We start from the raw sequence: 27,890 nt of genomic DNA on the forward strand, positions 1-27,890 counted from the left end.
CCGCTCGGTCTGGAGATCCTGCATTGTGTTTCCTGGGGGACTGCTGAGGTACAAGGGGTATATGCAAACACGAAAAACAGGAGCTTTTTGGCAAAAGTTTGACAGAATATTTTATTAAACACTTAGGACAAATTAAGTACAGCAAGGAACAACCCAGCACCAAAGTAGGGCAGCATACATAAGTATATTGTTGATACTCATAGAAGATAAAAATCTCAATGGAAAAAGTGCAGCATGTGTGATGTTACAGTACCCCCCCCTTTACGCCCCCTCTTCTTCAAGCCTGCAAGGATTTTCTGCAGAGAATTTGGAGGCCGATCCTTCTCTTCAAGAAGATTACCTCTTCTGTCCATTAGAGGGAACAAAACTGGTCTCACCATCTTGGTAACTAGGATGCTTCCTCCCATCGAGCCATCCTCAGCAACAGATGAAGTGAGTGAAGTACCAGGAACAGGACACAGGAAAGTCTCTCTCCATTTGTTAATATCGGGTAGCATCCCAAAGGATTCACGGGACAACTGGAGGTCCTCCGCCTGGTTGGAGGGGTGCAGAGACTCGGGGGTAACCACCGCCTTGACGTACACTTTGCCAAGCTTACTGGATGAAGTGGGCGAAGTACCAGGTACAGGGTGCAGAAAAGTCTCTCTCCATTTGTTATCAGGTAGCACCCTGGAGGATTCAGGATACAACTGGAAGTCCTCCGCCGGGTTGGAGGGGTGCAGAGACTCGGGGGTAACCACCGCCTTGACGTACACTTTGCCAAGCTTATTGGATGAGGTGGGCGAAGTACCAGGTACAGGGTGCAGAAAAGTCTCTCTCCATTTGTTATCAGGTAGCACCCCGGAGGATTCAGGAGACAACTGGAAGTCTTCCGCCTGGTTGGAGGGGTGCAGAGACTTGTAGGTAGCCACCGCCTTGATGGACTTATTGCCAGATTTATTAGAGATGGAGGATCCTTGCTTAGGGACCAACTTCAGTCTGGTTTCTGAGATGACACGTCTGCAAGGTGGGGTGGTACCTGAAGCCAGATCATTGGTACAATCATCGAGACTGTGTGGGGACATTGCCTCCGCTTCTCTTCCTTCGGAGATTTCAGCGCACAGCGAGTCAGCGACTAGCAGATCTGGTGAAGAAGAAGAAGACGCTGCTGACTGTCCTGAAGATATGGGGACTGGACACCCCTTGTACCTCAATAACCATATATTCATAAGGTACATTGTAAAAAAACACTCTAAGCAGAGTAAGGTCCCAAATATAGGAAAAGTGGAGATTTATGCCACTCCATAAAGCTAATATATATGCAAACACGAAAAACAGGAGTTTTTTGGCAAAAGTTTGACAGAATATTTTATTAAACACTTAGGACAAATTACGTACAGCAAGGAACAACCCGGCACCAAAGTAGGGCAGCATACATAAGTATATTGTTGATACTCATAGAAGATAGAAATCTCAATGGAAAAAGTGCAGCAGTGCTTATTCCCAAGTGGGATAGCTGTTTAAGTGCTACATACGACAATCTGAGTCCATAAATAAATTCATTGTCTATGCAAAATAATGTAACGGTTGTGTCAGCACATGAACACATAAATCATAATATTGCACTCATACTCATTGCTTAAAAGTAGCAGCCCAACAAGAAAAAATCCCCAACGCGCGTTTCGCGTGGTGTATTTGACAGCTTCCTTGGGGGGAATACAGAAAAGGACCTTCCATGCATGTTTAAATGTGATCAGGACCTGCGGTCACATGGTCGCGATGGACAAATCATATCATGGTATATCAGCGCATGCGCACTCCGCCGTGTGCATCAGCCGCACCACCCACAGCCATCAAGGCAAACCGCGCATGTCACGAAGACCATGGTAAGTAACCATGGCTCCCAGACAACACGCAGGCTCCATAAAGATGCCGGGGGCAAAGCGGGGACATCAGACAGCGCAGCATGCACGCGCACACCATTTGAGAGAAGTTTGTGACAATAATACACATATATATATATATATATATATATATATATATATAGATATCACAAAATATACATTCGTATTGATGACATTATTAGGTCCAATCCAAATGGTGTGAATTCATATGTTGAGAGATGATATTGATTCATACCGCATGATTATTAATAAAGCTATGGAAGAAAAAGAAAAAAATATATACATTTTTTTCCACAGCCACAGGTTGCATAATATATCACATTTGAAGTCCCACATGAGATATATATTCATTGATTTTATAGTGACGACTTCTAGAGGAATTAGAGAACTCAAAACTGCGAGAGACATTGGTGCATGCCACAGAGTGACCACATGGGAAGCACCCCTTTATTGGTCCCCTTGACCCAAATGGATTAGGCTTAGGCGGAATATAATGACTTTTGACTAGAATATCTTTGATATTTTTACATCTTCTTGAGGTCATAAGAGGAGATGTCGAGATATGGGGAGCCAAAGAGGGTTCAGTCAATAAAACAGGCCAATGCCGTTGCAAGATAGTTCTGATAAGTGACCAATCCTGATTAGAAGTGGAAATGAATCTCGGTGGCTCAAAGTTTTCCTTTGATTTTATTGTAGAGCTCAACAACTTGTTACGTGGGGTAACCCTTGCTCTCCTGTACCCTTGTTTCACACATCGCTTACTATAGCCTCTCTCTACAAAGTGCCCGGTGAGGTCTGTGGCCTGATCCTCAAATCTCGCCTCTGAGGAGCATATCCGCTTCATCCTGAGGAATTGTCCAACTGGGACAGCCCTGACCGTAGAAGCATTATGTGCTGAATCAGCATGTAATAGTGCATTCACCGATGTAGACTTCCAGTAGACGTCAGTTTGAATATATCCCTGTTCATCCACCTCAAGTGAGATATCCAAAAAATCTATTTTTTTCGCACTTTGTTGAAAGGTCAGTTTAATATTAAAGGGGTTATCATTGAGTAGGTTCATGAATTGCTCCTGTCCATAGGCATTACCCTGCCAGATAATAAAAAGGTCATCAATATATCGCAGCCAACACTGCACATTGTTAGCGGCCTGCGCCCCCGCATCACCAAACAAACACCTCTCCCAGTAACCCAGGAAAAGGTTTGCGTACGCGGGCGCACAGGCCGCCCCCATGGCAGTGCCGCGTTTCTGCAAATAAAAAACATCATTAAAAACAAAAAAAATATGTGTTAATATGAACCGGAGCAACTCAAGGACCAAAATCACCCTATTGGCTGTCCCAGTTTGAACTCCCCAGGAAGAAGCGGACAGCTCCAAGACCGTCCTCATGATCAATGCAAGTGTAGAGGGATTCTATATCCGCAGTGACCAATAACATATCTGATTCCACAAAGATCCCGTCCACCCTCCTTAGTACGTCCGTCGTGTCCTTCACAAAGGATGGTAAAGTTTCCACCATAGGTTTCAAGTAGTAATCTATGAACTTACACACTGGTTCGCATAAGCCATCAATTCCTGACACGATCGGACGGCCAGGAGGGTCGACGGGATCCTTGTGGATTTTTGGAAGAATGTAGAAAGTTGGGACTTTTGGATATTTAGTCATTAGTCCCTCAAAAATTTGTTTTGTAATAATACCCTAATCTAAAGCCCCACAAAGTATGGAGTGCAGCTGAGCCGAAAAAGAAGCAAGAGGTGAGAAAGGTAGTCTTTCATAGGTATTTCTGTCTCTCAATTGTCTGAGAGCCTCCTTTTCATATTTATTTATTGGCCAGATGACAATGTTTCCTCCCTTGTCCGCAGCCTTGAAAACTACATCATCAAGTGCTTGTAGTTCTCTCAAGGCTTGTCTTTGTCTGTAAGTAAGGTTGCTGTGTCTTCGTTGTGTAGAAATTTCCCTGAAATCATCCAAAACTAATTTAGTGAATATCTAAACAGCTGGACATTGGGCCTGGATGGAGCGTCGCGGCAGAGAACGCTTCATCCTTTGCTGTTAAGATTGGAGAGAGGTGGACCCAACCATCATAAAGTCACCTGCGTATATTTGATGTGTGTATATTTAGCTCCTTGCAACAGTTTTTATATTTTTCTTGTTCACAAAACTTGGAAATATGGGTGAAACCCGCACCGATCAGACACTTAGGGCACATCCTAGGGATATACCCTTAAAGTATGCACAGTTGAAACCAGAAGTTTACATACACTATATAAAAAGACACATATACATGTTTTTCTCAATATCTGACATGAAATCAGAATAAACCTTTCCTGTTTTAGGTCAATTAGGATTACCATAATTTTTAATATTTGCCAAATGCCAGAATAATGAGAGGAGAGAATGTTTTAAGACATTTTTATTACTTACTGCAAAGTCAAAAATTTACATACACTAAGATTACTATGCCTTTATATAAGTCTGGACTGCCCATATGATGATGTCATGTGTTTGGAAGCTTCTGATAGGTTTTTTGTCAACATCTGAGTTAATTAGAGACACACCTGTGGATGTATTTTAATGCACACCTGAAACACACTGCTTCTTTGTGTAGTATCATGGGAAAGTCTAAATAAAACAGCCAAGATATCAGGAAGAGAATTGTGGACTTGCACAAGTCTGGCTCATCCTTGGGTACAATTTCAAGATACCTGAAGTTGCCTCGTTCATCTGTACAAACAATTATAGGCAAGTACAAACAAGTTGTCCAGCCATCATACAATTCAGGAAGGAGATGGGTTCTGTGTCCCAGACAAGAACGTGCTTTGGACCGACATGTGCATATCAACCCAAGGGCAAAAGCAAGAGACCTTGTGAAGATGATGGCGGAAGCTGGTAAGATTGTGTCAATAACCACAGTGAAACGAATACTGTATCAACATGGGCTGAAAGGCCACTCTGCAAGGAAGAAGCCATTACTCCAAAAGAAACATAAAAAAGCCAGATTAATGTTTGCAAATGCACACAGGAACAAAGACCTTCATTTTTGAAGACATTCCTGTGGTCTGATGAAATTAAAAATGAACTTTTTGGGCATAATGACCATCGTTACATTTGGAGGAAATAGGGAGAAGCTTGAAAGCCTTAGAACACCATCCCAACTGTGAAACATGGGGGTGGCAGCAGAGGCAGACATATCGCCAGTGCAGTCAGTGCAACTGCATCGGAGCCCGGAGGGTCAGGAGGGCCCTTGCCGGGTGGCTGATAATTGTAACATCCCTGGGGGCGTGCTGGCATGGCTTACCACCTCCCACCATGCAAGACAGCCATCTCACCTATCAGTCCAGGCTGCACACTTTGCTCCAGTACCTGCTGTGTCTCTTGTCTGATTGCTTAGGGCGGCGGCACGGTTACTGCCTGATTCTTATAGTTACTGTGTGCGCACTCCTAATGCCTCCCCTGCCTATTGCTATGGGTCACTGGATACTTAAACCCCCTCCACCCAGTAGGAGGTGCCTGAGCAACACTTTCTTTCAGTGTGTTCTGTGCAACTGAGTTGCCAGGTCCTGTCCTGTATCTTGTCTGTTCCCGTCACCCTGGGGGCTGTATACCCAGACCTCTTACCTGTATCTGTGACTTCTAGTCTGTTTCCACCATCCTGGGGGCTGAGTTCTCAGGCTCGTTCCTGTATCTTGTTCCTGGTTCAGTTCCGGTCTGAACTGTGCCCTAGTCTGATACCTGTTTGTCTCTATGTCCGTACCTTCCCTTTTCCTGCAGTGTCTGAACCTGCACCTAACTCCAACTCATTGTCTCTGTACTTCTGTTTGTGAGTTTTGTGTCCACTCGCTACTTCATTGTAAGTACCTTGTATGTACAGTACAGACCAAAAGTTTGGACACACCTTCTCATTTAAAGATTTTTCTGTATTTTCATGACTATGAAAATTGTACATTCACACTGAAGGCATCAAAACTATGAATTAACACATGTGGAATTATATACTTAACAAAAAAGTGTGAAACTACTGAAAATAGGTCTTATATTCTAGGTTCTTCAAAGTAGCCACCTTTTGCTTTGATGACTGCTTTGCACACTCTTGGCATTCTCTTCTCACACTTTTTTGTTAAGTATATAATTCAACATGTGTTAATTCATAGTTTTGATGCCTTCAGTGTGAATGTACAATTTTCAAAGTCATGAAAATACAGAAAAATCTTTAAATGAGAAGATGTGTCCAAACTTTTGGTCTGTACTGTATCTAGTTCTGCTTGTCCCATTTCCCAGCCTCCATATCTACCTCCTGTGTTCTGCTCTGCTAGTCCACCGCACCCGCGGCTCTGTTCGTATATCCCACTCTGTACTGGGCCCTATCTAGCCTGCGTTCATACCTGCCAGTATCTGCCAGTCTGCATACCAGCCGTGCCTGCCAGCACCCACCTGTCTGCATACCAGCCGTGCCTGCCAGTACCCGCCTGTCTGAATACCAGCCGTGCCTGCCAGTACCTACCTGTCTGCATACCAGCTGTGCCTGCCCATTCCTGCATTCCCCAGTGTGGGTCAACAGCTGTGACCAGGGTCTGACGTGGAGTAGCACCTGATCCCTCTGCTCGGTTCCTCCCTGGTTCATGGAGTCGACTGAGCTGCCGAGCGACCTTGGTTGGACCGAGTTGATACTTAGTCACGCCCCTCCAGGCACTCCTCGGTTCATGGTCCAGTGGGATCACTAACCACGCTCACGCCAGTTAGTCCAGGCGAGAGCGTAACAATAATGAGGACAATCTGGCCTGCTTCTCGGACCCCCAGGCTCCCGGGGGCCCATGGCCAGATTGCCCTCATCATGTGCGGCGGGCAGGGAGAGATCCCTCCAGCACTACTGCTGACAGGAGAAAAATGGCAGCGAAGCTGGAGGGATCCATCCTCTGCTTCCTGCCCGACACAGGCACATGTGGCTTGATGACGTCATAATGCAGCGCTCCTGGGTCAAACATAAAGTTGCCAGCAACGAGGATGCTGGTGGGGAACAAGCAGAGAGGTAAATTGTTTTTTTTTTTTTTTTTACTGATACACTGGGGAGAGGCCCAAGAGAATGAGGGGAGGTGGGGGAGAGCAATGATAGGGATGGGGAGAGTAATGATGGGAATGGGGAGAGCAATCATGGGGAGAGCAATGATGAGGATGGGGAGAGCAATGGTGAGGATGGTGGTGATGGGGAGAGCAATGATGGGGCTGGGGAGAGCAATGATGAGGATGAGGAGAGCAATGATGATGGTGGGGATGGGGAGAGCAATGATGATGATAGTGGGGCTGGGGAGAGCAATGATGAGGATCGTGGGGCTGGGGAGAGCAATGACGGGGGTTGCTGGGAGAGAGCAATGATGGGGGTGCTGGGAGAGAGCAATGATGGGGGTGCAGGGAGAGAGCAATGATGTGAGGGCTGGGAGAGAGCAATGACGGAGGTGCTGGGAGAGAGCAATGACGGGGGTGCTGGGAGAGAGCAATGACAGGGGTTGCTGGGAGAGAGCAATGACAAGGGTGCTGGGAGAGAGTAATGACGGGGATGCTGGGAGAGAGCAATGACGGGGGTGCTGGGAGAGAGCATTGATGGGGGTGCTGGGAGAGAGCATTGATGGGGTGCTGGGAGAGAGCAATGATGGAGGTGCTGGGACAGAGCAATGATGGGGGTGCTGGGAGAGAGCAATGATGGGGGTTTAATTTTGCTTGTACTGTGGAGATTATAGTGGCTAATAGCATATTAATGGGGGGGTACATATCTGTAGTCAGGGGCGCAGTGTGGGGGACACACATGTATATATACAATATATGTGACCTTGTTATTTTTAGGGCTGCACTGATCATCGTAACAAGACGAGTCGTGGCTGGGAGATGTCGACATGAAGGTCTGACCAGATGGAGAAGAAGCAGCAGAAACCGGCTCTGATCAGATGAGATGTCAGCGGTAAGTGCCTGGATGTAAATATTATTCTGTATCTGCACTGTGTGACTTGGAGTGATAATGTTATCTGTAAAATCCCTTAGGCAGCATTCTCACATTTGTGTGAAATGTCCGTGTGCTGCCAGATTTTTTCTTGGGATGGTCCACGGACTCGTAAAGTTTTCTAGGTCCATCCAAACATCCATGAAAATCACGGATCTGAGAATAAGATCTGTGAGGGTCAGAGAATGTCCTGTTCTGATCCGATTTTGAGGATTAGAATAGGACATGCTTAACGCGTCTGTAAAACAGGGCAGCACACCGACACTGCACACAGATACAGGAATATAGCTTTATTATGTATAGCACAGTCCCTTAGTATATAGTGTACTCACTTATTATGTATAGCACAGTCCCTTAGTATATAGTGTACTCACTTATTATGTATAGCACAGTCCCTTAGTATATAGTGTACTCACTTATTGTGTATAGTGCTGTCCTTATATAGTTTCCTCTTTTATTATGTATAACACCCTCCTTTATTACGTACCATCCTCTCTAATTATATATGGTGCCGTCTCTTATTATATAACTTCCTCTGCTGTTATGTACAGTGCTGTCCCTTACATAGTGTATTCTTGTCATTTTTGTCAGTCACAGCGCCCTCTCTTTATTGCATAGTCGTCTCTTGTTAGATATAAAATGACTGCCGATGGAGCAGCCGATGACCAGAAGACCAGCCCATCAGCTCCTCCATCAGAAAATAAGCTTTCCCTTGTTCCATCAGCCGTCATTGCATTATATATCTAACAAGAGAGGACGCTATGTAATAAAGAACAGGGCGCTATAGATAATCCAATATGTAAGGGACAGTGCTGTACATAACAAGAGAGGGCACTGGGTAATAAGGGGCGACAATATACATAATAAAGGAGGCTATGTAAAAGGTATATATGTGTGTGTGGCTATATATACATCTGTAGCTTTGTCGCCATTAAACGTCGGAAGCCCTTTGGGTGGCAGCATCATGTTGTGGGGTTGTTTTGCTGCAGGAGGGACTGGTGCACTTCACAAAATAGATGGCATCACGAGAAAAGATTATGTGGCAATACTGAAGCAACATCTCAAGACATCAGCCAGGAAGTTAAAGCTTGGGCGGAATTATGTCTTCCAAATGGACAATGACCCTCAGCATACTGCCAAAATGGTAACAAAGTGACTTAAGGATAACAAAGTCAATGTTTTGTAGTGGCCATCACAAAGCCCTGATCTCAATCCTATTGAAAATTTATGGGCAAAGCTGAAAAGTCAGGTGTGAGCAAGACGACCTACAAACCTGGATCAGTTACACCAGTTTTGTCAGGAGGAACGGGTCCAAATTCCAAACAACTATTGTGAGAAGCTTCTGGAAGGATATCCCAAAGGTCTGACCCAAGTCATTCAGTGTAAGGGCAATGGTACCAAATACTAATGAAATGTATGGAAACGTTTGACTTTGCAGTAAGTAATAAAAACGCCTTAAAACATTTTCTCTCATTATTCTGGCCAGTGGCGTACCGCCAATGGCGGCAGGCCACGCCACTGCTATGGAGCCCGTGACCACGGGGGGCCCGTGAGCCGGAAGGGTCCCAAACAGCGTGGGAACCAGGAGGATAGGTGAGTATTGGGGGGAGGGAGGTTGCGGCGGTGGAGGAGCGAGCACACGCGGTAGCCGCTGCTCCAGCTACCACGTGTGCCCGCTGCTATAGGGACATGAATATTCCCTCTTCTCTACTCCCATGGGTGTGGAGAAGAGGGAATATTCATTCTCTTTAGTAGTGGCCAAGGAGGAGCGCTGAGCCCCAGCTCCTGCTGTCAGTGTCTGCTGCTAAAGAGAATGCATATTCACGCTTCTCCATGCCCATAGTCCCGGCCTGGAGAGAACTGAATATGCCGGCAGAAGCAGCTCACCTCAGCTTCTGAGAGCGCGCGCAGCTCAGATGCCGACATGAGCTGCTGCAGACAGGACTCAGCGCTGGAGCAGAGGTGAGGAAGGAAGGTGAGTAGAAGTGTTTATTATTTTATGTGTGCAGTGATTGGGGCCATACATAGTAAGATTGGGGAATGAGGAGGCCATACATACCAGGATTGGGGGACTGGGGAGGCCACACATACCAGGATTGGTGGACTGGGAAGGCCACACATACCGGGATTGAGGAGGCCACACATACCAGGATTGGGGGACTGGGAAGTCCACACATACCAGGATTGGGGAGGCCACACATACCAGGATTGGGAGACGGGGAAGGCCACATATACCAGGATTGGGGGATTGGGAAGGCCACATATACCGGGATTGAGGAGGCCACACATACCAGGATTGGGGGACTGGGAAGGCCACACATACCGGGATTGAGGAGGCCACACTTACCAGGATTGGGGGACTGGGAAGTCCACACATACCAGGATTGGCGAGGCCACACATACCAGGATTGGGAGACGGGGAAGGCCACATATACCAGGATTGGGGGATTGGGGAGGCCAAACATACCAGGATTGGGGGATGAGGGGGTGACACACATACCAGGATGGGGAAATTTACCAATAGCTGCTGCATTTCTCCCCCTAGGCTTATACTCAAGTCAATAAGTTTTCCCAGTTTTATGTGGTAAAATTAGGGGCCTCGGCTTATACTCGGGTCGGCTTATTTAAAATATATGGTATTTTAAAATCAGTGAGTACGTGGTGCCCATAATACTGCAGAACTGTGGGGTGCATTATACTATATGGGGGCTGCATTTTACCCTATGGGGTGTGTAATATACTGTATGGAGGACTATGGGGAGTGCATTATATTCTATGGAGGACCATGGGAAGTTCATTATACTATATGGAGGATTATGGGGGGGGGGCATTATACTATATGGAGGATTATCTGTGGTGTATTATACTCTATGGAAGGCTGTGTGGGGCCATATAATATTTTGAGGGCTATGTGGGGGGCCATTATACTGTATGAGAGCAATTATACAGTATGAAGGGTTGTGTGGGGTCCATTATACTGTTTGGAGGGCTAGTGCGGGCCATTATACTGTATGTAGGCACATTATAGTGTATGGAGAGCTTTGGGGGTCACAGTTGGGGGATCATACTGTGTTGGGGTCACCATACTTTGCCTTGGGAGTTGAAGTTGGGTACAATAGGGTCATTATACTGTGCATGTGGAGGCTAATGTGGAGGAATGCACCATGGGGGTATCATACTGTGTTTGGGGGGCACTTTTGTTGGAATCACACTTTATGGGGCAATGAAAGAGGGATTTAGGACTTCAGCAGGAGGAAAATTACTGTGTAAAGGCTGCAAAGTTGTGAGATCTGCTCCTCTGTGACACAGACAAATATTTATTTATTTTTTGGGGGGGCCCAATTAGAACTTCTGCTATGGGGCCCCATGATTCCTATGTACGCCCCTGATTCTGGCATTTGGCAAATATTAAAAATTATGGTAATCCTAATTGACTTAAAACGGGAAAGGTTTATTCTGATTTCATGTCAGATATTGAGAAAAACATGCAGATGTGTCTATTTATATAGTGTATGTAAACTTCTGGTTTCAACTGTAGTTGGAATACAACTTTTAGGAGTGCTCCGGCTAGGGAGCTGTTGACGCTCCTAGGGTAAATGCAGCTGATAGGTCAGGAGATGCTACAGGTGAAAATCAGCGAGCTCAAACTCTTTCCTAAAATAAAGGTGCAGTTGTCTCTTCAGCCTCTTGCTAAAAGGTCTCCAGCACCATTTCTGCTTAACTAGTCCACTGAAAGTAACACTAAAAGAGATTTCCATTGTTGCATCCTTCCATTTATGCTTAGACCCTGACTGAAGCTCAAACAGGAATCCATTAACATCCCAACATATTATTCTGATAATTTCAGGGTGGACTTCCCCTTTAAATAGAACATCGGCAATTAGCGGTGGAAAGTTTGCAAGTTGTAATTCTCAAGACAAAAATAGCATCTTTCCAGAAAAGTTCTCTCCCTACACATCTATCTCCACCTGTTTTACTTGGGAAGCCTTCAGGCCGCTCGTTCTCGGATTTTTCCTGCTCCCGCTGTTAACGCTGCGTTCAGAGAGAAACTTTCGGAGTCACATTAAGAATGAAACGCTGCAAATATTCCGGTGAAGGTTATCACAACAAGGAAGGCAGATGGGAACAATAAGATGTTTGTTTTCTCTGTAGACGCCAAAGTCACAACAAGAGGAAATCAGGATCAGGGCTACAAGAAGGCCCCAAATGGAGGACAGTGTATAGATCTGTGCTGTACACATTGATCGTATGGCACAAAATATATAGTCCTACATTACAGGGGTATTCCCATCTCCAAGATCCTATCCCAATATGTAGTAAGTGTAATAATAATAATAATATTGGCGAATAACTCCAATTAGAAATGTAGGATAGTTCTTCTGATTAACCCATGTGCAGAGCATTGCAGTAGCTTGGGTATCTAAGGTTACAACCACTAACAACTACCTGTCACTAAATCAATGGTCGCAACCATGGATATCTAAGCTTCTGCAATGCCCTGCACATGGGGTAAGCGACATAGCTAATCAGAAGAACTATACTACTTTTCGAATTAGAGTTATTTGCTAATATTGTTATTATTACACCTATTATATATTGGGATAAGATCTTGGTGATGGGAATACCCCTTTAAGCCTCTGTTGGAGAGATATTAATGGAGGGTAAAGTCTCTCCTTGAAAAAGTGACAAGTCTGCGTAGACCAATCAATGCTCCCTGAGAAAAGGATATGCTAAGAGCCTCTTATAAGAGGCTGAGAATCGGGTCTCTAGCGCCACTTACAGTGGGTACGGAAAGTATTCGGACCCCTTTAAATTTTTCACTCTTTGTTTCGTTGCAGCCATTTGGTAAATTCTAAAAAGTTCATTTTTTTTCTAACTAGAGTCCACTCTGCACCCCATCTTGGCTGAAAAAAAAAACAGAAATGAAGAAATTTTTGCAAATTTATTACAAAAGAAAAACTGAAATATCACATGGTCATAAGTATTCAGACCCTTTGCTCAGTATTAAGTAGAAGCCCCCTTTTGAGCTAGTACAGCCAGGAGTCTTCTTGGGAATGATGCAACAAGTTTTTCACACCTGGATTTGGGGATCCTCTGCCATTCTTCCTTGTAGATCCTCTCCAGTTCCGTCAGGTTAGATGGTGAACGTTGGTGGACAGCCATTTTCAGGTCTCTCCAGAGATGCTCAATTGGGTTTAGGTCAGGGCTCTGGCTGGGCCAGTCAAGAATGGTCACAGAGTTGTTCTGAAGCCACTCCTTTGTTATTTTAGCTGTGTGCTTAGGGTCATTGTCTTGTTGGAAGGTGAACATTCGGCCAAGTCTGAGGTCCAGAGCACTCTGGATGAGGTTTTCATCCAGGATATCTCTGTACTTGGCCGCATTCATGTTTCCTTCAATTGCAACCAGTCGTCCTGTCCCTGCAGCTGAAAAACACGCCCATAGCATGATGCTTCCACCACGTTTCACTGTTGGGATTGTATTGGGCAGGTGATGAGCAGTGCCTGGTTTTCTCCACACATACCGCTTAGAATTATCACCAAAAAGTTCTATCTTCGTCTCATCAGACCAGAGAATCTTATTTCTCATAGTCTGGGAGTCCTTCATGTGTTTTTGAGCAAACTCTATGCAGGCTTTCATATGTCTTGCACTGAGGAGAGGCTTCCATCGGGCCACTCTGCCATAAAGGCCCGACTGGTGAAGGGCTGCAGTGATAGTTGACTTTGTGGACCTTTTTCCCTTCTCCCTACTGCATCTCTGGAGCTCAGCCACAGTGATCTTGGGGTTCTTCTTTACCTCTCTCACCAAGGCTCTTCTCCCACGATTGCTCAGTTTGGCTGGACGGCCAGGTCCAAGAAGACTTCTGGTGGTCCCAAACTTCTTCCATTTAAGGATTATGGAGGCCACTGTGCTCTTAGGAACCTTGAGTAATGCAGAAATTCTTATGTAACCTTGGCCAGATCTGTGCCTTGCCACAATTCTGTCTCTGAGCTCCTTGGGCAGTTCCTTTGAGCTCATGATTCTCATTTGGTATGACATGCACTGTGAGCTACAAAAGACAAAAAATATATCTCATACCCTACCATCATTATATATAAATGTAAAGCAAAGTTGCATATTAAATATAGGGTACTTAGTGAACTATTTTCAGTGTAGGTACCGTCCCAATTTAGGGTCACCTTGCCGCTGGTGGGACGGCTTGTATACTTTTTTTGATCAAAAATAGTTCACTAAGTACCCTATATTTAATATGCAACTTTGCTTTACATTTATATATAATGATGGTAGGTTATGAGATATATTTTTTGTCTTTTGTAGGTTTTGCTTCTTTTTGCTAGTGTGAACATGCTCCTATTTCTTGCATGTGTACCATCTTAGACCTCAGTTCACATTGCTTGGTTTTATGCACTGTGAGCTGTGAGGTCTTATATAGACAGGTGTGTGCCTTTCCAAATCAACTCCTATCAGTTTAATTAAACATAGCTGGTCTCCAATGAAGGAGTAGAACCATCTCAAGGAGGATCACAAGGAAATGGACAGCATGTGACTTAAATATGAGTGTCTGCGCAAAGAGTCTGAATACTTATGACCATGTGATATTTCAGTTTTCCTTTATTAATACATTTGCAATCATTTCTACATTTCTGTTTTTATTCAGTCAAGATGGGGTGCAGAGTGTACTTTAATGAGAAAAAATGAACTTTTTAGAATTTACCAAATGGCTGCAATGAAACAGAGTGAAACATTTAAAGGGGTCTGAATACTTTCCGTACCCACTGTATAAGAGGCAGCAATCCTAGATGTCAATATTGATCATTTATCTCCTTGGTGATGTGCACCATCACAATACGGAGCGGGCTTAGCAGCTGAGCCTACTCTATACAGTGCAGATGCCTGCTGTGTTGTACAGATGGCACCAGCTCCAACAGTTTAATTTCTTAGAAACAGATGTCAATCATGACAGTGGTCAGGTAAGTGGTTAGGTAAGGGGGGAAAAGTCACTTCTGATATACAGATCACCCACCCTTCAGCATCATGATCGTGTGATGCTGCAAAATATCTAAATACACTCCTCTCAACATTGGAATTGCAACACCAAGAAGTGAAAATCGTGGAATGGAAATCACAGGATTAATAGACGTGTCTGCAAATGATGAAGCTATGGAAACAGGGAGCTGCCAGCAGCGGACCTTGATGATTTCCTCAAGTACATTCAGCAGCAGAGCCTTCCTCAGATGACCATGAATAATGAAACCCAAAAAACAATGGCAGAATTGCTGTTTTTTTTTCATCACTTCCTCCCATTTGGATTTTATACAGGTTTAGTACTTTATATGGAAAAGTGAAAGGTGTCTTTGATAACGGAAACTCATCCTGAAAAAAACAAGACCTCTAAAAGCTGCGTTGATAGAAAAATAAAAAAGAAGAAGAGGAAAATACTGAAGCACAAAAACGAAAATTGGCTGAGCAGGAAGAGGTTAAAGAACATGGAAATATTAAGGATATAAAGTGAAACCCAAAATAGTTGGTGCCAAATAAAATAGATAATATAAATGTCAAATAACTTTATTAAAAAAACAGAACACACAGACTGATATTACAGACGTCCTTTCAACTCATTTACTAATATTACACATAATCATTGACATAAATAACCAAATAGACTTGTTTAAAAGGGGGTTTCCAAAACCATGATATTAACTTCTTTACGCCGCGGCCCTTTTCCGTTTTTGCGCTTTTGTTTTTTGCTCCTCTTCTTCCCAGAGCCATAACTTTTTTATTTTTCGGTCAATATGGCCATGTGAGGGCTTATATTTTGCGGGATGAGTTGTACTTTTGAATGACATCATCAGTTTTACCATTTAGTGTACTGGAAAATGTGAAAAAAATTCCAAGTGTGGTGAAATTGTAAAAAAAAGTGCAATTTCACAGTTGTTTTCTGTTTTTTTTTTTTTTACCATGTTCACTAAACTCTAAAACTGACCTGCCATTATGATTCTCCAGGTCATTACAAGTTCGTAGATATCAAACATGTACAGGTTAGTTTTTATTTAAGTGATGAAAAAAATAAAATCCAAAGTTTGTTAAAAAAAATGGCGCCATTTTCTGAGACCCGTAGCATCTCCATTTTTCAGGATCTGGGGCGGGCTTATATTTTGTATCCGAAGCTGACGTTTTTATTGATACCATTTTGGGATAGATAAGATCTTTTGATTGCCCGTTACCTTTTATTGTAATGTTGCGGCGACCAAAAAAAGGGATTTCTGGCATTTTGATTTTTTTTCTTGTTACTCCATTTACCGATCGGATTAATTATTTTTATATATTGATAGATCAGGTGATTCTGAACGCATCGCTACCAAATATGTCTATATTTGATTTTTTTTATTGTTTTATTTTGAATGGGGCAAAAGGGGGGTGATTTGAACTTTTATATTTTTTTTATTTTTTTAACATTTTTAAAAATATTTTTTTACAATATTCTCCATGGGAGACTAGAAGCTGCGATCATCCGATTACCTGTGCAAAAATGCTCAGCTCACTTGCTATGAGACTAATACAGACCCCGGATTGTCATGCCAACTCGTCGGTGACCCGCGGTCATGTGCATTGGGCGCCGATGAGCGGGATTAGTGTCGCGCTTCCGGCGCGGCCATGTTAAATGCCGTTGTCGGAAATTGACAGCGACATTTAACATGTTAACAGCCGTGGGTGGATCGCAATTCCACCCGCGGCTATTAGGGGCACATGACAGCTGTACAGATCAGCTGTCATATCCCCGGAAAGGTGCGGGCTCAACGCCGGAGCCTGCATCAAAGGGCGAGACACGCCATGCGCCGTATATGTAGTGCGCATGTCGCGAAAGGGTTAATAGCCCATCAATATCAGATTGGTGGGAGCACCGCCGATCAGTTGATTGCAGCTCAGAGTTGCAATACCAGACGCAGCCACTAGAAAATACATGGCACTGTGTCAAGTAAGTAATGACGCTAGCTTGGCCTCCTTGATCAGCTGATCGTCAGAAGCCAGATCCCAATCAATCTGATATTGATGGGCTATTGTATTCCTGGAAACCAATTTATACAGATTATTCATTCAGCTTGAAACAAATCTTTGGGAAAAGCCGTAAAGCATTATGAGCTGTCGCTTCGCAGACTTTGTCAGATGAAAGGCCCTTCACGCGAGCAATGTATTCACAGGGGATGAAGATGTTGGAGGGTGTATTCCTTTCCTAAAATCAAGAGCATAATGGTATTAATAAAAATGTATCACTAAGGGCCCAAAGAAGCAATCAAGAGAAGGTGATCATCACCCGTGTAGACATGTCAGCTGGTCAGACTGTCCATGCCGGCCGGTACGCCTCCCATATACTTTAGATTGCGCTCGGCCAAACGATGATATCTCACCCAACACCTCCATACGTAGGATGGCTCTCTCTGCCAAGCGCTCCTGTGTTTTCTGTAGCATCGGCGTCTCTGCCTCCTGCTAGGCAGAGACGCCGTCCCTCTCACCTTCCTGTTCAGCGCGCGGCGTCCTCCTGCGCTCCTTCCCTTGCTGCTGCCGTCGCGCTCTCCTTCCCGGGTACTGTGCTTAGGGCGCGCGCGCGCTCCCCCTCTCTTAAAGGGGCCGCGCGCGTTGTCGTAAGGGGTCCCCGGCCAATGGCCGGAGGACTTCCCGTATATAAGGCACCTCCTCCAAAATGGAGGTGCCCGAGCAAAGTTGTTTGCACTGTGTCTCACCTGTGCTTCAGCCCTCAGGTTCCTCTGCTAGCCTGACTCCTCGTCCTGCCTGCCAGCCTGTTACTTGTCTGTTAGACCGCTCACCTGGGAGTGTCCACCAGTTACCTGACTGTTACCTGCCTCGTCTGTCAGACCGCTCACCTGGGAGCGTCCACCAGTTACCTGCCTGTTACCTGCCTCGTCTGTCTGCCCGCTCACCTGGGAGCGCCCACCAGTTATCTGCCAGTTACCCGCCTCGTCTGTCTGCCCGCTCACCTGGGAGCATCTGCCTGTTTCCGGCCAGCCTGCCTGGAGACCCTGCCGTCACTTGTTGTGACCATCTTCCTGGTAAAACCTATAGACTGCTACCTGCCCAGCTTTCTCGAACTGTGTCCACCTGCCAGCTACCAGAGACTTCCGCCTGCTTGCCGTGTCCATCCGCCATACCGGTTAGTCCCAGCCATCTGACCCGTGGGAGCCACCTGCTCTCTTACAAGGTCGTCCCCAGAGTAGCACCTGTTCCCTCAGCCCGGATCCTCCCTGGTCACGGTGTCGTTAGCTGCCGTACGACCAGGGTCGGTTCGGGTGGATACTTAGTCACGCCCCTCTGGGTCCCTCCTTGCACCTCGGCACAGAGGTTCCACCACCCGGCCCCGTAACAGTTTGCTCGGGCCATGGAACCCGGTGGCACCCAAGCTCCCTCGCTCTCTGACCTATACCAGGAAGTCTCCCGTCAGAGATCCCAGCAGGAGTCCATCCTGAACCACCTGGGGAATGTCCACTCCTGCCTGGACACACTGACTGCTCCACCAGCAACCACCGCTAGTTGCACGACGCGCACCCCGGCAGCGCCGCTGCCCATCAATACCATGGCATTCTGCTCCGGACCCCGGCTTTCTGCACCTCCTCGTTTCGGAGGCGACCCCGCTCAAGCTCGGGGCTTCATAAACCAGTGCACCCTGCACTTTGAACTTTTGGCACATCACTTTACCACCGACCGCGCCAAAGTGGCTTTCATCATGTCCCATCTCACTGGAGAGGCACTGGCTTGGCTAAATCCCCTGTGGGAGAGAGGGGATCCCCTAGTATCCAACTTGTCAGCTTTCCTCACTGCTTTCCGGAAAGTCTTTGATGAACCGGGACGAAAGACCCCGTCAGCCTCCTCTCCGCTACGTCTCCGCCAAGGGAGTCTCACCGTAGGCCAATATGCCATACGGTTCCGTACCCTCGCTTCTGAACTTGCCTGGGATAACGAGGCCCTGCTTTCCGTCTTCTGGGAGGGTCTTTCCGGTCGGATTAAAGATGAACTTGCCGGTCGGGACATCCCTACCACCCTGGACGACCTAGTGTCACTTGCCACCCGGATTAACATCCGGTTCCAGGAACGTACCAAGGAAACCACCCGCGAGAGAAAGTTTCCCTGCCTTGCTCCTAACTTCCAGAGACTTGTCTCTTCTTCAGTCACTCCCCGGGCGCACTCACCCAAGCCCATGCAGGTCGACCAGACCAAGTTGGTCGAATCCCGCCAGGAGTCACGCCGGGCCGAGGGGAGCTGTTTCTATTGTGGCAGCAAGGAGCACCTGATCCGCTCCTGCCCGGAGAGGCCAGGAAACGCCGGTGTCTAGGATCGCTCGGAGAGGTCATCCTAGACAAAAGTAAGTCCTCTCCCTCCCTGACTTTGTCTGTATCTCTCTCCTGGGGAGAGGATCGGCACTTTGAAAATGCTCACTTGGACTCCGGAGCTGCTGGGAACCTCATCTCCCAGTCCTTAGTAGAGAGGTACCATATTCCCACCAAGCCTCTTCCTGAACCTTTGTCAGTTGCCTCCGTGGATGGTAAACTCCTTCCAGTACCCATCCTGCTCGTCACTGAACCCTTAACTCTGCAGGTGGGAATGCTGCACTCTGAGAAGATCTCCTTCCATGTGCTATCCGGACTCTTTCACTCCCTGTTGCTAGGTCTACCTTGGCTCCAGACACATGAACCCGTATTGAACTGGCGATCCGGCGAAGTACTCCGGTGGGGTCCAGACTGCCATAGGACCTGCCTGGTTCCGGTCCGCCCAGCTCGCCCTCCGCCTACTCCAGCTAATCTTCCCAGTCTCCCGGCTCCATACTGGCCCTATGCGGACCTCTTCGGTAAAAAGGAAGCAGAGACGTTGCCACCCCATAGGCCATATGACTGCCTGATCGACCTGGTACCTAGCGCCACTCCTCCCCGTGGGCGTATCTACCCGTTGTCTGCGGCCGAAACCCGGACCATGTCTGAATACATTGAGGAGAATCTGGCTAGGGGATTTATCCGAAAATCTACCTCCCCGGCTGGAGATGGATTCTTCTTTGTCAAAAAGAAAGACAGCTCGCTACGTCCCTGTATAGACTAAAGAGGACTCAATCTAATCACTATAAAAAACAAATACCCCCTGCCGCTCATCTCCGAATTGTTTGACCGTCTCAAGGGCGCCAGGATCTTCTCCAAGCTGGATCTACGAGGGGCATATAACTTGGTCCGTATCCGTCAAGGAGACGAGTGGAAGACAGCATTCAATACCCGGGACGGTCACTATGAGTACCTTGTGATGCCCTTTGGTCTCTGTAACGCCCCCGCTGTCTTTCAAGAGTTGGTCAACGACATCTTCCGTGACCTCCTGTACTCCTGCGTAGTGGTTTACCTGGACGATATCTTGGTCTTCTCTCCGGATCTCCCCACACACCGGAGGGATGTTCGTCAGGTCCTGCTTAGGCTCCGGCAGAACCACCTCTATGCCAAATACGAGAAGTGCCTCTTCGACCAGACCTCCCTTCCATTCTTGGGCTATGTTATCTCCCAGACAGGTCTACAAATGGATCCGGAGAAGCTCTCTTCTGTTCTAAAATGGCCCCGTCCAGAGGGTTTGAAGGCGATACAGCGATTCCTGGGCTTCGCTAATTACTATCGTCTTTTCATCCCACACTTCTCGTCCCGGACTGCTCCCATATCTGCGCTTACCCGTAAGGGGGCAAATCCCAAGGTATGGTCGCCTGAAGCCGAGGAGTCCTTCCTTTCCTTAAAGAGAGCCTTCGCCTCTGCCCCCGTCCTGCATCGTCCGGACTATAATAAACAATTCTACCTGGAGGTTGATGCCTCCTCCTCCGGAGCCGGAGCGGTACTCACCCAAAAATCTTCTACCGGGAGAATGGTAACCTGCGGCTTCTTCTCCAAAATCTTCTCCTCGTCTGAGCGCAACTACTCCATAGGAGACCGTGAATTGCTAGCCGTCAAATTAGCACTGGAGGAGTGGCGCTATCTGCTAGAAGGGGCTCTCTACCTGGTAATCATCTACACGGATCACAAAAACCTGGCAGAGACTCAATCCTCGTCAGGCCCGGTGGTCGTTGTTTTTTGCCCGCTTCGACTTCATTTCCGCCCGGCGGACAAGAACGTCAAAGCTGATGCCTTGTCCCGGTCCTTCCTGTCCTCCGATCTAGAGGAGGAGCCTACGCACATCATTGACTCCTCCAAGGTGATGAATGTGGCCCCCTTGGATCTGACTCGTCTTCCACCCGGTAAGACGTTTGTAGCAGTATCAGATCGGGAGAGGGTTCTTCGCTGGGGACATTCTTCTAAACTAGCTGGCCATACTGGCCAAAAGAAGACCTTCCAGCTCATTTCCCGGCTTTACTGGAGGCCTACCCTGCGTAAAGACGTTGTAGACTTCGTCGCGGCCTGTTCATCCTGTGCCCGTAACAAAGTCCCCAGACATCTACCAGCTGGCCATCTCTTGCCCCTGCCAGTACCTGCTGCTCCATGGCAGCACATTGCTATGGACTTTATCACCAATCTTCCTGTTTCTGCCGGTTGTACAGTGATTTGGGTGGTCGTTTACCGCTTTTCTAAAATGGCCCACTTCATTCCCCTGCCTGGTCTCCCATCTGCACCCGAGCTGGCTAAAGACTTTATCCGCCATATCTTCCGTCTCCATGGCCTACCCCTCCACATCGTGTCGGATCGTGGGGTTCAGTTCACCTCACGCTTCTGGAGAGCCACATGTAAGCTGCTAGACGTTACCCTGGATTTCTCCTCCGCTTACCACCCACAGTCCAATGGTCAAGTGGAGCGAATCAATCAGATCCTGACCAGCTACCTCCGGCACTTCGTTAATGCCCACCATTCAGATTGGGTGGATCTCCTACCATGGGCTGAGTTCTCTTATAATAACCATGAGAGCGAATCCTCTTCCCAATCCCCGTTCTTTATTGTCTATGGCCAGTACCCCCGGATTCCAGTTCCTGTCTCCGCTTCTGTGGACAACCCTGCCGCAGAGTCTCTTGTCAGCGAGTTTTCTACTATTTGGGAGAGTACCAGGTCCGCTCTTCTTCTGTCCTCCGAGCGGATGAAGAGATATGCTGATAAGAGACGTCTGGATCCACCTCAATTCCGTCCAGGGGACAAGGTTTGGCTCTCTTCCAAATATGTGCGGCTCAAAGTACTCCTACAAGTTGGGTCCTCGGTTCATCGGACCCTTCGAAGTCCTCAGGCAAATTAACCCAGTGGCCTACAAATTAAAACTCCCGGCCACCCTACACATTCCCAACTCCTTCCACGTATCCCTCCTCAAACCCATTGTCCTTAACACTTTTTCCGATAATCCAGGTACTCCTCCTACTCCGGTTTCTGCTGAGGACGTCTTTGAAGTGGAGAGTATCCTGGCCACCAAGAGGGTAAGAGGGAGAACCTTTTGTCTGGTGGACTGGAAGGGGTTTGGTCCTGAGGAAAGAACTTGGGAAGCCAGGGAGAACATCAACGCTCCGCTTCTCCTTGAGAAACTTCTCTCTGGCCTAAAAAAGGGGGGGCCTAAAGGGGGGGGTACTGCAGCATCGGCGTCTCTGCCTCCTGCTAGGCAGAGACGCCGTCCCTCTCACCTTCCTGTTCAGCGCGCGGCGTCCTCCTGCGCTCCTTCCCTCGCTGCTGCCGGCGCGCGCTCCTTCCCGGGCACTGTGCTTAGGGCGCGCGCGGAATTGAGGTGGATCCAGACGTCTCTTATCAGCAAATCTCTTCATCCACTCGGAGGACTGAAGAAGAGCGGACCTGGTATTCTCCCAAATAGTAGAAAACTCGCTGACAAGAGACTCTGCGGCAGGGTTGTCCACAGAAGCGGAGACAGGAACTGGAATCCAGGGGTACTGGCCATAGACAATAAAGAACGGGGATTGGGAAGAGGATTCGCTCTCATGATTATTATAAGAGAACTCGGCCCATGGTAGGAGATCCACCCAATCAGAATGATGGGCATTAACGAAGTGCCGGAAGTAGCTGGTCAGGATCTGATTGATTCGCTCCACTTGACCATTGGACTGTGGGTGGTAAGCGGAGGAGAAATCCAGGGTAACGTCTAGCCTCTTACATGTGGCTCTCCAGAAGCGTGAGGTGAACTGAACCCCAAGATCCGACACGATGTGGAGGGGTAGGCCATGGAGACGGAAGATCTGGCGGATAAAGTCTTTAGCCAGCTCGGGTGCAGATGGGAGACCAGGCAGGGGAATGAAGTGGGACATTTTAGAAAAGCGGTCAACGACCACCCAAATCACTGTACAACCGGCAGAAACAGGAAGATTGGTGATAAAGTCCATAGCAATGTGCTGCCATGGAGCAGCAGGTACTGGCAGGGGCAAGAGATGGCCAGCTGGTAGATGTCTGGGAACTTTGTTACGGGCACAGGATGAACAGGCCGCGACGAAGTCTACAACGTCCTTACGCAGGGTAGGCCACCAGTAATGCTGGGAAATGAGCTGAAAGGTCTTCTTTTGGCCAGTATGGCCAGCTAGTTTAGAAGAATGTCCCCAGCGAAGAACCCTCTCTCGATCTGATACTGCTACAAATGTCTTACCGGGTGGAAGACGAGTCAGATCCAAGGGGGCCACATTCATCACCTTGGAGGAGTCAATGATGTGCGTAGGCTCCTCCTCTAGATCGGAGGACAGGAAGGACCGGGACAAGGCATCAGCTTTGACGTTCTTGTCCGCCGGGCGGAAATGAAGAATGAAGTCGAAGCGGGCAAAAAACAACGACCACCGGGCCTGGCGAGGATTGAGTCTCTGGGCATTTTGGAGATATGCCAGGTTTTTGTGATCCGTGTAGATGATTACCGGGTAGAGAGCCCCTTCTAGCAGATAGCGCCACTCCTCCAGTGCCAATTTGACGGCTAGCAATTCACGGTCTCCTATGGAGTAGTTGCGCTCAGACGAGGAGAAGATTTTGGAGAAGAAGCCGCAGGTTACCATTCTCCCGGTAGAAGATTTTTGGGTGAGTACCGCTCCGGCTCCGGAGGAGGAGGCATCAACTTCCAGGTAGAATTGTTTATTATAGTCCGGACGATGCAGGACGGGGGCAGAGGCGAAGGCTTTCTTTAAGGAAAGGAAGGCCTCCTCGGCTTCAGGTGAACATACCTTGGGATTTGCCCTCTTACGGGTAAGCGCAGATATGGGAGCAGTCCGGGACGAGAAGTGTGGGATGAAAAGACGATAGTAATTAGCGAAGCCCAGGAATCGCTGTATCGCCTTCAAACCTTCTGGACGGGGCCATTTTAGAACAGAAGAGAGCTTCTCCGGATCCATTTGTAGACCTGTCTGGGAGATAACATAGCCCAAGAATGGAAGGGAGGTCTGGTCGAAGAGGCACTTCTCGTATTTGGCATAGAGGTGGTTCTGCCGGAGCCTAAGCAGGACCTGACGAACATCCCTCCGGTGTGTGGGGAGATCCGGAGAGAAGACCAAGATATCGTCCAGGTAAACCACTACGCAGGAGTACAAGAGGTCACGGAAGATGTCGTTGACCAGCTATTGAAAGACAGCGGGGGCTTTACAGAGACCAAAGTGCATCACAAGGTACTCATAGTGACCGTCCCGGGTATTGAATGCTGTCTTCCACTCGTCTCTTTGACGGATACGGACCAAGTTATATGCCCCTCGTAGATCCAACTTGGAGAAGATCCTGGCGCCCTTGAGACGGTCAAACAATTCGGAGATGAGCGGCAGGGGGTATTTGTTTTTTATAGTGATTAGATTGAGTCCTCTGTAGTCAATACAGGGACGTAGCGAGCCGTCTTTCTTTTTGACAAAGAAGAATCCGGCTCCAGCCGGGGAGGTAGATTTTCGGATAAATCCCCTAGCCAGATTCTCCTCAATGTATTCAGACATGGCCCGGGTTTCGGCCGCAGACAACGGGTAGATACGCCCATGGGGAGGAGTGGCACCAGGTACCAGGTCGATCGGGCAGTCATATGGCCTATGGGGTGGCAACGTCTCTGCTTCCTTTTTACCGAAGAAGTCAGCATAGGGCCAGTATGGAGCCGGGAGACCGGGAAGATTAGCTGGAGTAGGCGGAGGGTGAGCTGGGCGGACCGGAACCAGGCAGGTCCTATGGCAGTCTGGACCCCACCGGAGTACTTCGCCGGATCGCCAGTTCAATACGGGTTCATGTGTCTGGAGCCAAGGTAGACCTAGCAACAGGGAGTGAGAGAGTCCAGATAGCACATGGAAGGAGATCTTCTCAGAGTGCAGCATTCCCACCTGCAGAGTTAAGGGTTCAGTGACGAGCAGGATGGGTACTGGAAGGAGTTTACCATCCACGGAGGCAACTGACAAAGGTTCAGTGAGAGGCTTGGTGGGAATACGGTGTCTTTCAACTAAGGACTGGGAGATGAGGTTCCCAGCCGCTCCAGAATCCAGGTGAGCGTTTTCGAAGTGCCAATCCTCTCTACAGGAGAGAGACAGACAAAGTCAGGGAGGGAGAGGACTTACTTTTGTCTAGGACGACCTCTCCGAACGATCCTAGGCACCGGCGTTTCCCGGCCTCTCCGGGCAGGAACAGATCAGGTGCTCCTTGCTGCCACAATAGAAACAGCTCCCCTCGGCCCGGCGTGACTCCTGGCGGGAATTGACCAACTTGGTCTGGTCGACCTGCATGGGCTCGGGTGAGTGCGCCCGGGGAGTGACTGAAAAAGAGACAGGTCTCTGGAAGTTAGGAGCAAGGCGGGGAAATTTTCTCTCACGGGTGGTTTCCTTGGTACGTTCCTGGAACCGGATGTCAATCCGGGTAGCAAGTGACACTAGGTCGTCCAGGGTGGTAGGGATGTCCCGACCGGCAAGTTCATCTTTAATCCGACCGGAAAGACCCTCCCAGAAGACGGACAGCAGGGCCTCGTTATCCCAGGCAAGTTCAGAAGCGAGGGTACGGAACCGTATGGCATATTGGCCTACGGTGAGACTCCCTTGGCGGAGACGTAGCAGAGAGGAGGCTGACGAGGTCTTTCGTCCCGGTTCATCGAAGACTTTCCGGAAAGCAGTGAGGAAAGCTGACAAGTTGGATACTAGGGGATCCCCTCTCTCCCACAGGGGATTTAGCCAAGCCAGTGCCTCTCCAGTGAGATGGGACATGATGAAAGCCACTTTGGCCCGGTCGGTGGAAAAGTGATGTGCCAGGAGTTCAAAGTGCAGGGTGCATTGGTTTATGAAGCCCCGAGCTTGAGCGGGGTCGCCTCCGAAATGAGGAGGTGCAGAAAGCCGGGGTCCAGAGCAGGATGCCATGGTATTGATGGGCAGCGGCGCTGTCGCGGTGCGAGTCGTGCAACTAGCGGAGGTTGTAGGTGGAGCAGTCAGTGTGTCCAGGCGGGAGTGGACATTCCACAGGTGGTTCAGGATGGACTCCTGCTGGGATCTCTGATGGGAGACTTCCTGGTATAGGTCAGAGAGCGAGGGAGCTTGGGTGCCACCGGGTTCCATGGCCCGAGCAAACTGTTACGGGGTCCGGGTGGTGGAACCTCTGTGCCGAGGTGCAAGGAGGGACCCAGAGGGGCGTGACTAAGTATCCACCCGAACCGACCCTGGTCGTACGGCAGCTAACGACACCGTGACCAGGGAGGATCCGGGCTGAGGGACCAGGTGCTACTCTGGGGACGACCTTGTAAGAGAGCAGGTGACTCCCACGGATCAGATGGCTGGAACTGACCGGTATAGCGGATGGACACGGCAAGCAGGCGGAAGTCTCTGGTAGCTGGCAGGTGGTCACAGTTCGAGAAAGCAGGGCAGGTAACAGTCTTTAGGTTTACCAGGAAGATGGTCACAGCAAGTGACGGCAGGGTCTCCAGGCAGGCTGGCAGGAAACAGGCAGGTGCTCCCAGGTGAGCGGGCAGACAGACGAGGTGGGTAATTGGCAGGTAACTGGTGGGCGCTCCCAGGTGAGCAGGCTGACGGACACAGCAGGTAACAGGCGGGTGCTCCCAGGTGAGCGGGCAGACAGACGAGGCAGGTAACAGGCAGGTAACTGGGGGACGCTCCCAGGTGAGCGGTCTGACAGACGAGGCAGGTAACAGTCAGGTAACTGGTGGACGCTCCCAGGTGAGCGGTCTGGCAGACGAGGCAGGAACAGTCAGGTAACTGGCAGGTAACTGGAGGACGCTCCCAGGTGAGCGGTCTGACTGACAAGGCAGGTAACAGGCAGATAACTGGAGGACGCTCCCAGGTGAGCGGTCTGACTGACAAGGCAGGTAACAGGCTGGCAGCCTGGACGAGGAGTCAGGCTAGCAGCGGAACCTGAGGGCTGAAGCACAGGTGAGACACAGTGCAAACAACTTTGCTCGGGCACCTCCATTTTGGAGGAGGTGCCTTATATATGGGAAGTCCTCCGGCAATTGGCCGGGGACTCCTTAGGACGACGCGCGCGGCCCCTTTAAGAGAGGGGGAGCGCGCGCGCGCCCTAAGCACAATGCCCGGGAAGGAGCGCGCGCCTGCAGCAGCGAGGGAAGGAGCGCAGGAGGACGCCGCGCACTGAACAGGAAGGTGAGAGGGACGGCGTCTCTGCCTAGCAGGAGGCAGAGACGCCGATGCTACAACTGCTACCTGCCCTGCTTTCTTGAAATGTGTCCACCTGCCAGCTACCAGAGACTTCCGCCTGCTTGCCGTGTCCATCCGCCATACCGGTCAGTCCCAGCCATCTGACCCGTGGGAGCCACCTGCTCTCTTACAAGGTCGTCCCCAGAGTAACACCTGGTCCTTCAGCCCAGATCCTCCCTGGTCACGGTGTCGTTAGCTGCCGTACGACCAGGGTCGGTTCGGGTTGATACTTAGTCACGCCCCTCTGGGTCCCTCCTTGCACCTCGGCACAGAGGTTCCACCACCCGGCCCTGTAACATTTTCTATGAAAAAGCCGCTCCCAGACTCCTCCGCTGGCGGCTTATCTCACCGAGAACAAAAGGATCGACGGTCCGAAATGAGACTTACCGGATCCTTATCTCCCCCTGACATCATCAGCCGGGGAACAGTCA

At 48.6% G+C, this 27,890-nt stretch overlaps 1 protein-coding gene across 3 annotated transcripts in view; it reads right to left on the reverse strand.

Moving 5' to 3' along the window:
- Positions 1-287: 287 nt before the first annotated feature.
- The window catches only part of LOC141257439 (putative deoxyribonuclease tatdn3-A), a 49,822-nt gene continuing 22,219 nt past the window's right edge, over positions 288-27,890 (reverse strand). The window contains exon 10 of one of the 3 annotated variants that reach the window (XM_073671971.1): positions 288-1,123. In XM_073671971.1, coding sequence (XP_073528072.1) covers positions 1,115-1,123 — 9 coding nt within the window. In that variant the 3' untranslated portion in view covers positions 288-1,114. Of the gene's footprint in view, positions 1,124-14,637; positions 17,104-27,890 lie in introns of those variants that run through there. The other 2 variants (XM_073671970.1, XM_073671969.1) reach the window with 2 other exon arrangements.

Source organism: Phyllobates terribilis, unplaced genomic scaffold (assembly GCF_046119375.1).
Source record: "Phyllobates terribilis strain yellow unplaced genomic scaffold, ASM4611937v1 Scaffold_3__8_contigs__length_932513732, whole genome shotgun sequence".
Classification (NCBI taxonomy): domain Eukaryota; kingdom Metazoa; phylum Chordata; class Amphibia; order Anura; family Dendrobatidae; genus Phyllobates; species Phyllobates terribilis.